At 44.1% G+C, this 15,810-nt stretch overlaps 2 protein-coding genes across 2 annotated transcripts in view; one reads left to right on the top strand and one right to left on the bottom strand.

The window, feature by feature from the left end:
- LOC139759112 (ras GTPase-activating-like protein IQGAP1) overlaps positions 1-15,810 on the bottom strand; it is a 424,460-nt gene that overhangs the window by 102,787 nt on the left and 305,863 nt on the right. The gene's annotated exons all lie outside the window — the stretch shown is intronic.
- LOC139759110 (uncharacterized) lies at positions 11,754-14,786 on the top strand. Its single transcript, XM_071681068.1, has 2 exons — positions 11,754-11,855; positions 13,586-14,786. The coding sequence occupies exons 1-2, from the start codon at positions 11,844-11,846 to the stop codon at positions 14,390-14,392; spliced, it is 819 nt and encodes a 272-aa protein (XP_071537169.1). The 5' UTR covers positions 11,754-11,843; the 3' UTR covers positions 14,393-14,786.

Genomic DNA, 15,810 nt, shown 5'->3' with positions numbered 1-15,810 from the left:
CCCATTCCTTAAAGTTTCCTGGACATACTGTACATGTTTTTAGATTTCGTCAGACCTTTTGCAATCGCTGTCTTTCATCCATTCTTTCACATCTCTCCTGCTACACAAGTATTTCCTTCACAACTCTCCTGCTACACAAGTGCTTCCTTCACAACTCTCCTGCTACACAAGTGCTTCCTTCACAACTCTCCTGCTACACAAGTACTTCCTTCACAACTCTCCTGCTACACAAGTACTTCCTTCACAACTCTCCTGCTACACAAGTACTTCCTTCACAACTCTCCTGCTACACAAGTACTTCCTTCACAACTCTCCTGCTACACAAGTGCTTCCTTCATAACTCTCCTGCTACACAAGTGCTTCCTTCACAACTCTTCTGCTACACAAGTGCTTCCTTCACAACTCTCCTGCTACACAAGTGCTTCCTTCACAACTCTCCTGCTACACAAGTGCTTCCTTCATAACTCTCCTGCTACACAAGTGCTTCCTTCACAACTCTCCTGCTACACAAGTGCTTCCTTCACAACTCTCCTGCTACACAAGTGCTTCCTTCACAACTCTCCTGCTACACAAGTGCTTCCTTCATAACTCTCCTGCTACACAAGTGCTTCCTTCATAACTCTCCTGCTACACAAGTGCTTCCTTCACAACTCTCCTGCTACACAAGTGCTTCCTTCACAACTCTCCTGCTACACAAGTGCTTCCTTCACAACTCTCCTGCTACACAAGTGCTTCCTTCATAACTCTCCTGCTACACAAGTGCTTCCTTCACAACTCTCCTGCTACACAAGTGCTTCCTTCACAACTCTCCTGCTACACAAGTGCTTCCTTCATAACTCTCCTGCTACACAAGTGCTTCCTTCATAACTGTTCATTACCCACACCGTCTGTCATTTTGACTGAGACACTTGAAACGGGTAAACGTGTCTTCCCAGGCCCTCTATCCCCTCCTGATAACTGATAACCCTTGGGAAAAAAACTCTATCCTCTGCTGGTACCGCAACCCGTTTATAATGTTACCCTGACCTCTGCAGTGAGAGGACATATCTCTTATATCTCTCATACCAAACCTCCCTTCCATTCAGCAGTCTCTCCTGTGAAGGTGGGTACATGACGTATATTCTACTGAAGAAGGAGGAGGATTAATACATGCAGTGCATGTTTTGTTGGAGGATATCTGCAGAGATTCAAGAGAGCGGTGATTGGTGAATCATGAGAAAGGAGACCGGAGGTTTGAGAGTGTTAAGCGCAGATGTTCAGTGCAGGTGATGTTTTTATGGAAGTAAAGAAAATGGTTGTAATTGGCAAAGTAAAGAAAATGGTTGTAATCGGCTAAGTAAAGAAAATGGTTTTAGTTGGTAAACTACATAATCTAGAGGTAAGAAATGGGTGAATTGGGATACTAAAGCAGATGACATTACGTATCTTTCAGTCATTGAAGGATGGTTTTCCCACCTAAATTAGAAGGTCGAGTCAGAGAAGCGCTTACCACGAAAAATGGACCACTAGATCATAGCAGCACCACTTGGTCGGAAAATCCTGTGCTTAAGTGTATCATGAAGATACGTATATGTTTCCCCAAGAACCATGACAATGGATATTCTTAAGATGTTTGCAGACACAGTCATGAACACTGCTGATGACAAGACGTCCATTGCCTAACCAGGAACGAACGATGCTGACGGAAGCAAGTCAAAGGAAACAGGAGGCATATGGAAAGCTCTCATTAATAAGTTTAGAGAAAGAGTTGCAGGATGCGACTTATGATAAGATAACAATGTAGGCGTCAGCATGATTTCTACGTATATCTTCAGTAGAATGCTGGGTGTTCATAGCTGTGCCGTTCTTCTGTAGATCTGAAACATTTCCGAGTCTATAGAAGCCTCTCTGGCACAGCTGTAGATGTGAACGTCTGACAAAAACGCGCGTTACACAGAAAAAAAAAAAGACAGACCAGTAAGTCAGCCACGTCAGTAGAAAACGGATGAAGAGACCCAGGTCAGGAGAGAAAATGGGAAGGGATCCAGTACAAAAATATGAGGTAGAAAACCACACACAAGCACACCTGCAGGAGAAATTTACCAATAAGTTTGTGAAGAACTAATCTTCCTTCTCAGAAAATTGGTGAACGAAAGTGAACGCAGACAAATGGAAAGCTAACACACCTTGAAATAAGAACACTGGGGAAAAAACGAAAAAAAATAAAAATTGGGGGTCATTGCCACTGATACTCTGATGTGTACTAAACTGTGTTTAGCAGCAAGCTATACAACAAACCACATACTAGCATCTTGTGCCATATAACGCCAAAAACAATAGTGACCCCTTGGAGTGCGTTTGCAAGCCAAAAATGTTTATATACTTTTCAGTTCTTGTCTTCAAACTATATTGACTAGAAGACAGAAAAACTCGTACACATACAAAGAAGGGCTCCAAAACTAATTCTATCTTCTAACCCATACGTCAAGGAGCTATAGAAGATTAACACTCTAATGAAGCATCGACTCGTACAAGTTTGAATTTCACCATATCTTACCCAATTTGAAACTCTACAAAGCATTTTCCCCTCCAATTACAGTACATGAGAAATATACAACGTAAATTGATGATCAAGTCCATTAATAGACCACAACGTACTGTTATTTTTTTTTTTTTGATCAATTTCTGGAACTGCTCTCCATACACGATTAAAAATTCTGTTTTAGAATTTATACAAACGTAGATGATACAGTGATTTGACTGAATGCTTCATTCTCGTGACCGTGGTTTTTCATACCCATGTAGCTCCTCCAGAAGTTGCTGTAAGGTTAGCAAATCTTGATGATATGCTGAGCCTTCCTGACCATGACGAATCCATAGGACGTCCAGGGTCGAGCGAATAGGTTCGAAACCATGTCATGGCATTGGTGCACGGTCAGCGCAGCTGTTCATGTATTCTTAGGGGTTGGCTAAATGGGTCCCACGCATTCCCTGCGTGTCGTAAGAGGCGACTAAAAGAGGAGGGAGCGGGGGGCTGGAAATCCTCCCCTCCCGTTTTTAATTTTCCAAAGGAAGGAACAGAGAAGGGGGCCAAGTGAGGATATACCCTCTTTGGCTCAGTCCTCTGTTCTTAACACTACCTCCCTAACGCGGGAAATGGCGAATATGTACGATATATATATATATATATATATATATATATATATATATATATATATATATATATATATATATATATATATATATATATATATATTGAGGTGAAATTAGAAGGCAGGGGCGTTGAGTACAGTAGAGGACCTACCGTGAGCTGGGTCAGGTCCGCCGAGCGCTGATGGTGTGTCGCGAGGCCACACACTGTAGCAGAGTAGGGTAAGGTGAACGGCTTCTGGTGTCGGGACGAACCCTACTGAGGAGACCACATACTGCATGACACTAAGGAGACGGACCACATACTGCATAATACTAAGGTGACGGTAGGAAGTGTGCTGAGATGAGGGATGGCAACACATACCCGACGCGAGCAGGGAGGGGCTGCTAGGTGGCGCTGTGGTTGAGGAGCAAGAGACACCACACAAGATAAAGGTGAGATTAGCAATGCATCGGTGAGGAGAGGTGGTCCATCCTCCTGTAGAAGGCGAGGGTCTCCTTACGAGGTGTTTCTGTACCAGGAAAGTTAAAAGATATAATTGCATCTATCTATAACATTCTCCCAGTGTTGATACCTCCTCTTCCGCGCGGAAACTTCGCTTCTAACAACTCCATCTGACACGAAATTTCTTTCCCAAATACTTCATCCATTACCTCAGTCGCGCATCACAAACACCTGCAGCTATATGGCCGTATTGTCTGTCATCGAATTCGTACTGATCTCTAGATCCCATTCTCCTGCCGGTAGTGGAGAATATTCAAGTACACTGTGTCAAACGCTGACACGCCCCTGGACACCCATATCACCGAAGCGGTGTCCCGCCCTTACGACCTCTCCTCCCGTCGGATGCTTTTCACCTCAACTCCTGTTGGCTCATGAGGGAGCGTGAAGGTCGCCGGCGCTCGGTCCCTTGACCTTGGCCCGAAGCTATGGTCGGGCGCAGCCTTCCGGCGAGGTAAAAGGGTGGAAGGGGTGGCATCATCTACGGCTCGTCTCGGACCACACCCTAGTTTTTATGGCCACTACGGACGGAGGTTGGTTGGGAGGGGTCCGCGGGTATGTACGACGTGTCATTGCTTCCATGATCAGACCTCCCATCCGATGGGTCAGTAGAACCATCCCTGTTATTCAATATATCAGAATATATGCGTGTAGTATAGGGTTAACATATAGCCCCCTGAGGACCATTCTCTCTCTCCCGGAGGTTCTGCGTTTTCTATGATGGAACCTCGCCGGGGTAGCTCTTTCAGTCGTGGCGTAATCACATGCAGGCGGAGACCGGTAACTCGATATGCATATACACGGATAACTTACGTGGTCGCGTGTGGCCCCGTTTTCTTTGGCTCACAAAGAATACAGAGAATGGGAAGCAGCTCACCTAGTTAATGTTAACCTTAGAATTTTTTTTCCTAAACTACTAAAACATTTCGCTTCAGTTCGTTTAATTTTTTTTAACTACACAAATTCAAACACACAGACACACAGACACACACACCCTCACACACACATGTATATCTTAAATTTTTTGGCCGGAGATATGCACACATTTAGATAAGATGTCTTTAGATTGTGCAAGAATATAACCTTTTAAGGGACAGATCCAAATAAACCTTTCCCTTAAAGAAATGGCCCAGCACCTTATTGTTAATAGTAAGATACCCGAAATCCTGTCATTGTATCAATTTTCTTGCATCTAGTCGTTAAATTCAAAAAAGGAAATACTGTACATTTATGTAATGAACCAGTTTTGTAAATTTTTTGTAACGATCATATATATATATATATATATATATATATATATATATATATATATATATATATATATATATATAAGTTCTATGTTGGAGGCTCCAGTTACGAAAAAAAGTCCACATTAAGGCGAAGCCATAAAATGATATATTAAGAATTTAATGAAACGGAAAAAACGAAGAGACAAGGAATGGTATTTGTAACATTTTTGGAGAAAGTGAAAAAATCTCTTTTAAAATAGTAGCAGGTCATAGTTAATGGGGGAGTTAATGTACTTTTACCAGAGGAAAAATGTATTATATGCCTCTTAAATTTACCACAAACTTCTGAGATTTAACATATTTTGCTGCTCAAAAAGTCATCCTTGTGTGGCAGCTTCCCATTCTCTACAAGTCAAAGAAAATGGGACGCTACTGAGCCTCGAGCGGACAAGTCAGTGTACCACACCCCATGTTCACAGTGGACGTACTACCCAGCGTCCTTGATTATAATCTTGTGTCTTTAAGGTCTAATATAGAAATCAAGAAGAGTGTTGGAAATAGGTCAATCCCATCTATTGAGACAGGGAATGACCCAAAAAGAAAACCAGTCATTTACATCGGATTTTGGGTGGAGGAAAAAATCTGTATATTCTAATATAGAAACTGGTCTTAAATTCCAACAGTCCATAAATGTAGTGAGCGCGTGTGTGTGTGTGTGTGGCCTTAGAGTTCTCTTGAACTAATGAATGTGTTCAAGATTTTTCAAACATCATCTCTTTCTTCTCTTCTTGAACTTAATTATTATCATTATCATCATTATTATCATAATCTCCTAGGCCTTATTTGTGGGTCTCCTGCAGCTTCGAGGCTGCACTGTAATGAGTAGCAGGGGAAATAATACTCTCTCTCTTTTGGAGCGAGAAGTTCTATGACGAAGACTGTAATTCCTACAGTCAACAAGCGATGGCAAAATATCAGTTTCCACTCGCGGTGTCACCTCAAGTTGGCGGAGTTGTGTGACAGTTTTCGACTGGTGGTTTTTCTAATGACACTGACGGCCTTAATAACCCTAGCAGTTGATGACAGGTCTGCAGACCGAATAACTTCTAACGACCAAAACCTAAACGGACACAAATGTCGCGCCGTGTTCCTCATTAAAGAAAACGGAGACGAAATAGTTCAGGGATGTTTACGTATTTCTATAGGAATGAGAGATTTGAAAAGAGCTTGTGGAGTAATGATTCCCCTACACTCCTGGACAAGGAAGGAGGTAAGGATGGGCCTCTTAAGAACGTATCACTACGTAACAAAGCTTTGCAAGTACACCTGAACATTAACAATGAACGGATGGGATCAGATTAGCTCTTCGTTGCTGAGGTTAGAGCGAGCCGGGTGTCCTTCACTGGCGCTGAGAGATGCACCGTCGTCTTCGCGTAAGGCTGCCGGATTGGATTTCTGGGTAGTCGAGTTACCTATGCCACAACTTTAGGAGCTGTAGAACATGGAACTTTACGTTCTACTAGAAATTCTTAACATCACGGAAAACGGGCTCATACTTGAAGCGTTTACACCAGTAAACGAATATTTTACGAGACAAATCTGCAACGGGATTTTACGTCGTTTTGGACTGACTGCCCGATATTCTTATTGTGAGCAACTGCTGATGTTGACATCACAATGAGACTAGAATGGTTTGCCTCGCTAGGGAATTTCCGGGCATAGAGACGCCAAGCTGTCTTAACAGCGGAAGTCCAGCAGAAGCAACAGTCATGTTTATACAACCTCAGTTTAAGGTGGCAAGGCTATCTATATTTCCCGCTGAGATCTTTGATGGTGTTATGTTTCCCCCTCGATCTTATTGTCTCCTAACTCCTCACTTCCCAGTGATTTACTGCAGTTTATGTTACGCGAACTCGTTATATATATTCATACATACTTCCCACGTATTCCCTGCGTGTCGTAGAAGGCGACTAAAAGGGGAGGGAGCGGGGGGCTGGAAATCCTCCCCTCTCGTTTTTTTTTTTAATTTTCCAAAGAAGGAACAGAGGGGGCCAGGTGAGGATATTCCAAAAAAGGCCCAGTCCTCTGTTCTTAATGCTACCTCGCTAACGCGGGAAATGGCGAATAGTTTAAAATATATATATATATATATATATATATATATATATATATATATATATATATATAGCCAGTAGGAGAAGCGGCCAACAACGTTTTTCTTAGAACATTTCTATACGGTTTGATAACATTTTACCGCTGGTGTATTCCATCCGACATACATGAATGTAGACATCTCTAACTTCTCGATGAAAGAGAGTGAGTTGGAAGACCAGAGATAACATTCCATGTGGTTGAGAAGGGAGTAAGTTATGCAGGAGGCGAGTGTGGCTTTGTGCAAGAAGAGGAATGCATGGAGCCATTATTCACTCCCGTGCTAGTGACGGGGTGGATGTCATGATGTATATAATGAAAATATTATCATGAATCTTTCAAAGAAATCACGCAGTTTGACGTTTAATGTTGAGATTTAAAAGTAATATCTGTATAAGTATGTTAACGGGTACAATAAGGAAGCCACACATATTCACATATGTTCGTACCTTGTTCTTTTCTCCCTCTATTTCGCCATCATATTATCCGCACCGTTATCTCCCTGGGTTAAGCGATGAAAGACTTGGAGAAGGAATTAACTTTCCCTGTTGCCTTGGCTTGGTCTGTACGTTTAAAAAGTACTCAGTTAACGGTCGAGCGTCCGACCCACAATGTTGCCATACTGAAATAATGATTTTAATGTACCGCCGCTGATATCAATACTCATATGTTCATAGCCTATCAAACATATCAGCCATGGCTGTTTGCGATGCCTTACATACATAACGAAGGACCGATCGTGGTACCAGTCAGGAATGTCGACCATACTTACCTCTGCCACGAAGATTCCGAAGTATATTGAAGAATATAAAGAAGACATTTGTTTTTGTGAGCTGTTTTCGAAGACAGTTTACGTCTATTGTTTGTAGTCGACCAGGACACGAAGTAGGTCTTTGAACAATTTACGTAACAAGATCAAAGAGGAGCTTGGAGTATTGATGAGGTCTACATCCTCAAAATTTACGATGATATTGGAGCTTTTCTTAAACAACATCTAAGAGCGGTTGGAGCCACACATTTCTGATCTACTTGGCAATTAAGTCTGTCAAGAAGTCTCAAAGCTTGAGTCCATTTTCTTCCATTGCCATAGCCTTGGTGAGGGACATCCTCCTGACATCTCTGCGAAACCAGTAATACCGGTTCAACAAAAACACTGGTTCTGAGTCCTCTTTGCCCGTCTTACAAAGGATCTTATGGTAGCCACAAGCATCAGAGTGCTATCACCTGCTACTAACCCAACGCCCATGTCTAGATGCTCAAGGACGTTGCAAATAAGATCGACGATGAGCTACCTTCCTTATGGAACCCAGCGGTTGCCAGTTGCACGTGAGGTATAATCTTCTTATACCCAGTGGTCCATAATCTCGTGGAAAACGAATCATCATTACACGTTCGTGTTGTTCAGTGTTCAAGCGACGTGTGTTGTCCACAACCGAAGACATCGCGATACAAAGTTCTTGAACTTCTCGCATGTTCTGCGGAAATAACTCTCCCATATAGGTATGAAACGATGCGAATATACGCTCACAGAACCGCAGTTTCTTTAGAGGGTAACGAAGAGCTTCGCGGCGTGTGGAGACGAGTCCAGACCCCACCCTAATAATCACTGGATCCTCGCGCTAGGAGGGTGAGGATGCACCACACCTTACGTAAGAACTGGTCGGAGCCGCTGCCATCACACACACCCAACTCCTCCTCACTGCGCTGCGGCATGAACAATAACGAGGTGGGTCGTGATGCGACCCCCAGTAAGGCATAACTGGACGAAAACGAAAAGCCAAATAAGAGCAGTTTGACCAGGTTGAGCAGATGTGTTACGATGATCTTTGAGAAAGAAACAGAATCAACAGAACTCATTTCACTATCTACTCCAACAACGATAGCCATTAGGCGTAATCTAACGCGGGAGGAATAGCCTTGAGGACTGGCCGAACTTAGCGAGGATTGAGGCGGGAGATGCGGGAGACACTTTGAGTACCAGTGTTGCCTAGCCATCACATCCTCTGCCCTCCGGCGTCGACCATGTGTTGCTAGGTTACTGTACGTACACGTAGGGCGTGTCCTGACCAAGCTATGCCTCACTCCTCCCACACTACACCCTAATGTCTTCTGCTGGACGTCTGTGTTACATCCTGACGAGCTACACCTGCCATGAAACACCTGGCGACACATGTTCTTCCGTAACACATGGTCTACCTTATATGCCGACGGTTCGGGTGTACCACACCCCGTTACATCTGGAGTTCTACGCGATATTTAGGTGTAGCATACTTGGCTTTATAAACCCTAGCCTAGCTCCTAACTTGTTATAATCCGTTGTACTGTATACTGTATAAATCGATATATCAGCTACACTCGGGTTATACTGACAAGGGCTGTGAACACTAAAGGTTTTAAACCCTAAATAATACGCTCAGATGTTGTACATTTAAGGTACCTTTAACCACTTGAGTGTGATGATACAATGCTCTGGTGGTCTATAACCTGATCCTTAAGGCATGTCAAAAGTTCAGGTTATCATGCACAAGGGTCACACCGTCGTGGTAACCTCGTCACTGGTTTAGTCACACACACAAAACCCCGAGGTCCCTCTCACAGTCATGAAGTCATGCATTCATCCGTCTGTTTTATCCAGTCGTATCCAACACTCACATACGACAGACCCTGGTATACACTATAAACCACACTACACCGTGACGTAAACCCTCTGACCTTCGACGCGACGCAGGACAACTTTACGTGCCATTCTTCAGAAGTAGTTCACCTTGACACGTTACACCCTGGTGTGTATAACCATACGTGCCATACCATCCCACAGTGAGTGCACGTATGCTATACCATGCTGCGGTGTATCATGACGGGTTATACACTACCTTCAGGCAGGCGACATAGAGATGTCGAACCCTGATAGATCGTGGGAGATGCGACACCCACTTACGGCATAGCTGTGATCCACACCCTGATGGTTTGAACACCCACGGGCCACACGCTGATGTAGACGAAATTCATCATTTCCTGGTGCTGGTAGAATACAGTTAAACCTGCCATGTCTTGTCATACCCCCTTGCCATATACCTACACTTGTACACACATAGATATAACATGGATGAGTTTATAATTGGATATATATCAATATAGGATCCAGCATGATGTAGTACATTTTGACATACCACATGTTTCGATATACCACACCCTCAGGAAGTGTAGTCGAACATGCCAAACCTTTTTGTACACTTAGTACTTCTGTAGCATAATTGAGTACGCTACGATGCAACATATGACTCTCATACACCACACTCCCAGATAATACACTCGGACGAACCATACCTACGTTCAGCACCACGCTACAACGTCTGATACACACTGTGGTGAGGTGTACTACATGCACGTATGCCGCGCTCCCCACATGACTTCCAATCCCATAATACAAGCTGATGTAGCACTGCCATGATATACCACACCCATAGCATACTACAGCGAGACGTGCCACACCCTGATGAAGTATACCACACTCCTCGACGTGCCCCACCCCGCGACAACTGTGACTAAAGACGTGTTACACCCTGATGTAGCCAAACCAAGACGTGTCACACGCCCTTGCCACAGGCTTCCCTCTTCTTACAGACCAGTTCTGGCTGGAAACAACGCTTAAGGGATGTGGAACAACCAGAGATAGAGAGATAGATAGATAGATAGAGATAAATAAATAGATAGATAGATAGATAGATAGATAGATAGATAGATAGAGAGAGAGAGAGAGAGAGAGAGAGAGAGAGAGAGAGAGAGAGAGAGAGAGAGAGAGAGAGAGAGAGAGAGAGAGAGAGAGAGAGAGAGAAAAACGACGGAGAAACAGAATTTTGGTCCTACAAACGAAGTCTTGGCAGAAGGGGAAACGTTCCGCTGAACCTAACAGTCTGATGTCGATTAGTTGTGCACGAAATTCTGCCTCTGGGTGGACGTGGTGTCCGTTGGCATTCATACACTTCAGAGGCATTTAGAAACGTATTCGTGTAAGGGGGGGGGAAATGTGGGCTCCTATGGAGGGAGAATTACTGTTGCTAACGGGAGTTGTGACTGTAGGCGAGTGGGTTGGTCTGTTGCCATGAGTACAGAGTTGACACTTGCCACACGTACAGGGTTAGGGGCCCCAAGTGACAGGGGAACCTAAGTTGAAGGTCTCGATCGACTCACACTTAACCAAAGAATTAGATGGAAATTCAGGACAGACTAGAAAGCTTAACTTGACATATCGACTTACTCTAGAAAAAAAAAAGAAAAAAATGGTAAAAATCATTCGTTTGGACTACATTTTCTCTGCAGAATATCCTAAGCTGAGTGAAAATAAGCGATGGTTTGGCCACACCACAAGTGAAGTATATGGTTTATATAATACTCCCCAAGTATTACAAATATGGGTCACACAAGGTCTAGTATATTCAACAACCTTCTAACTAGACGACTATGACCTTACTATCTCTGTCAATGTTCCTGTGATTAATATAGTTTATATCGTATAATGACTAGAAAAATGCCTGGGCTGTGATTAATTACAGATTAATCACCTGAGAAAATAATTGTCTTTGGGACAATGAGGCTACTGAGTGACAAGAATGTGTTCCATAAACATTTCGAAAAAAAAAAAAACCCCAGCACTCGAATCAAAACGTACAAATAACAAGTACATTAACGGTGCTTCCAGGCGTATGTGAATCCTTTCAGACCCGCCCTGTTTTTTTTGCCCCACCAAGGTACGGGAGTGAGGATGCTCCCGCCGGTATATAAGACGCGGTCACAGCGGCCACCAGCAGACAGCTCTTCTCTCCTGTGTCAACATGAACGCTCTGGTGAGTCTACGCTAAGAGTAGTTTTAAGGTTCATAGAGGAATGACCAGTGAATACGGGCCCATTTTGACGAATATGTGACATATATATATATATATATATATATATATATATATATATATATATATATATATATATATATATATATATATATATATATATATACACTTTAGGTAACTGGGAGTGGATATGACACCAGATGGAGCTATGGGAACTGAAGTGAATTATGGAGAGTGTGAGATGGGACAAATGTCCTTGGTGCATTGAGGAGCGTGTGGAAGAGAAGACAATGTGTGTGAATGGAGAATCAGGGCATGTTTGATGGTACAGGAGTCCAGACGGTGCTGTGCAGGTGCGAATGTTAGTTCCCTGAATGCAAAAGTGCGGGACAAGGGTGGACGTGCAGGAGACAAAATGCCTGAGGACAATGTATAGAGTGACTATGGTTGACTATGTAAGAAATGACGTGGGAAGAGAGGGAGGTGTTGTGAGTATGAATGAGAGAGATGACCAAGGTATGCTCAAATGGAGAGGATGAGTGAAAGAGAATGACCGAGTGGATATATTCATGTATGTGGAGGGAGCAAGGGCGAGATGACAGAGAAAGAGGCGGATGGTTGGAAAGGAATAGAAACTTTTGAGCGGTCGAGGCATAAACATTCAGGAACGTGAGGGGCGTGCACGGGACTGAGTGAATTGGAGCGATGTGGTCTACAGAGGGGTAGATGTTCTGTATAATCGGTTGAACCACGGAATATGACGTGGTCGGAGGGAACCACGGTCTGTGGGGCTTGGCTGTGGATGGAGCCTCTGGTCTTAGTGCATTATACAAGGTAGCTAGAGAGTAGGTGTTTATGAAGTTATATATACATATGTATATATGTGTGTGTGTGTGTGTGTGTGTGTGTGTGTGTGTGTGTGTGTGTGTGTGTGTGTGTGTGTGGCGTTATCGCACTTCGCTTGCATAAGTTTACACCACCAGTGAAAAGTCGGAAAGTCACCTTTGGTGAAGCTGTGTCATCGTCAATTGACGAAAAGAAGTACAATCTGGTCAAAGAACTTCTCGCTTCAAGGGTGTCCACACCCCATCCTTCCACTGACTGTAGCGCATTCTAGAAGTTAATCCTCCTGTGGCTAGTCCCCTCCCACACACACACCACCTTTGGGAAGCAGCAGCAGCGGCAGCCAGTTGCATGCTATGAGCCCGAACTTTGGTGGCTGAGACATGTGATGATCACTCGAGTAGAGCATTGGCCGTATTGATACGTGGCGCCTGTATACAGCATCCCCTGGTGTCTGTGAAGCAGATGTTATGATGTGCATTACGTAAAGTTTCCAGAATAGATTGGAGGATATGGTTATGTCTGATATGTTTACGCTATCAAGGACTGAGCTATATCTATCTTTCAATACAGTCAAACGAGTGAACGCCTAGAATGATATATATATATATGTAGGAACTACGATTTTGCATTATCACTCGAATCTAGAGAAGAGATACGTGCCACGCAAGATAGAGAGAACGAGTGTTGTGGCGAGAAGAAGAGGGAAAGTGAGGTGAAGCATGCGGAGTGAAATAATCCATGTATGAATGAATTGGGTTAAAAGTTGATGACAGAATATCATTTATGAAGAGACGAAAGAGAGTAGACGATAAAACATATTCTAGAACTATACCAGGGAGGACTTGCAAGGTGTGTTATAAAGCATTATCCATATTCTATCATTTCAGGTCGTGTTTTCTGCTGTGGCAGTTGCCGTGTGCAGCGGTGCCCAGATGCCATGGTACCCAGGACTCTATGGTGCGTACCCAGGTATGCCACTCATGAAGGCTTTGGCTGAGGAACCCATTGAGCTTAAGCCTATGGCCCCACTACCTTTGACCTACAACATGGCTCCCCTCGCCTCCATGGCACCTATCCATTCCCAGTACAATTCTAGAGATGAATTCGGCCAGTACGCTTTCGGCTACAACGGTGGTTTCAACAATCGCGCTGAGATCCGTGACGCCTTCGGCAATGTGCGTGGATCATACAACTACCTGGACGCCGACGGTAAGGTGCAGACCCAGCACTACGTAGCCGATGCTCTGGGTTACCGCGTCCAAGGAACTAACCTGCCCGAGGCTATCGCCGCTGAATACCTCGAGTATGCTGAAGATGTTGCCGCCGCTAGGGCCGACCACATGGCCGCTCACGAGGCCCCACTCGAGGCCAAATTCATTGACTACGCTGAAGATGTAGCCGCCGCTAGGGCCGACCACATGGCCGCTCACGAAGCCGCAGCTGCTCCCGCTGCCCTGCCCGAGCCCAAGTACATTGACTACGCTGAAGATGTAGCCGCCGCTAGAGCCGAACATCTGGCTGCTCATGAGGCCCTGCCCGAGCCCAAGTACATTGACTACACTGAAGATGTGGCCGCCGCCAGAGCCGAACATCTGGCCGCTCACGATGTAGCTGCAGCTCCCGCGCCTGTCGAAGCCGAAGCCGAAGCCGAAGTTGCCGCCCCCGCCGAAGCCGAAGCCGAAGCCGCTGAATAAGTTTATGGCCGTCCCCGCCCTCTGCTTTCTGGAAGATTCCCCTCTGTCGTACACCAACATCTTTCCCACGTACATCGACGCTGCCGTCCACGACGCAGTCAGTGTTGTCCACAGCCCAATATTCGATGCCAACTATATCGTGGATGAACCGCCGTACAGCACCCAGAGTCTCGCTGTCTCCTGCTAGGTTGTCCAGGCGTGTAGAGCACTTGTCATGGAGGGCTTGGTCTATGGCTGATATTTCTAAGACTCTTTATCAGTTATGAACACTTGATTAACTGAGTATCAGCAGAGTATCAAAACCTCCAAGACTTGGTGTTGACACCCTTCCACATGTGGATAACAGTTTCATGTAAAAACCTGACTTTGTTTCTCAATAAAAAAAATCATCAAATTTGATTTTCTATAAATGCCCACAGTCATGACTTTGCTACAAGGAGTTATCAACAGTTGCTGGAATTCTCTATCTGAATTTATGTAGTATTTGATTCTATGGAGATGATGACAAAAGAAAGATAATTTGCTATGCTATCTACTTTCAACACATTATAGCAACTATAAGATAAACAGTTGAGAGCGTGAATGTATTCATTACATCACACATGAAGACCATTAGAAGCGAATGACAAAGGAGGGTTTAAGGGATAGGGGGTTGGATACGATAGGATGACAAGATGTTGTGCTGAACCGTTCCCTCGACTCTGGGTAAGCACTACTCCAACAGTGAATACAGTTGGAGAAACTTGTATGACGGTATCATCGAAGACATGAAACACAATGTTGAGTGAATATGGAGGATGTTGTGATGTCCCACAGGAATGATTCATGATGTTCAAAGATGCTACATCAGCACCATCTACATCGTCAAGTGTCGCAGCTGACCAGCTAGACCCTGATGTTTTACATCAGTACTTTATATCCAACATTACTTTGCATCACTCATTTCGGGGATGTTTATTGATGCTTCTTCACGTACTCAACACAATATCTAAACTCGGTTAAGTCCCATCATACATAACACTGTGGTTCATTCCTATTACAACATATGGTGAGATCTTTGATTAGACATGTTTTTCACACAGACCTGCTTACTATAGCCTCATTCTCCCCTGTAAAGATGTACTAACTGCATATCATGGGTGTCTCTTTGTCCACATCTGCTTTCCGCCAGACTGGAATAAAAAGAGAATTCCTGCCATCTTATCAATGCTTCCTGCTATCACCTCTCTTCAACCTTCCTTTTGCTGCGCCTTGACGTTACTTCTATATCTTTTTCCTGTTCTATAGATAACAGGTACCACTCTCGTTATCTGTCTTCATTCTTCCTAGCCAATAACACTTTGACCCACGACAGACGACTGGCTGCTGCCTCCCATGGTTTGTGCTAGGAGACTATAGCCAATAGCACTTTGACCCAC

Source organism: Panulirus ornatus, chromosome 32 (genome assembly GCF_036320965.1).
Source record: "Panulirus ornatus isolate Po-2019 chromosome 32, ASM3632096v1, whole genome shotgun sequence".
NCBI lineage: Eukaryota > Metazoa > Arthropoda > Malacostraca > Decapoda > Palinuridae > Panulirus > Panulirus ornatus.
Note: the sequence above shows the minus strand (reverse complement) of the source record. Positions and strands in the feature narration are given on the sequence as shown.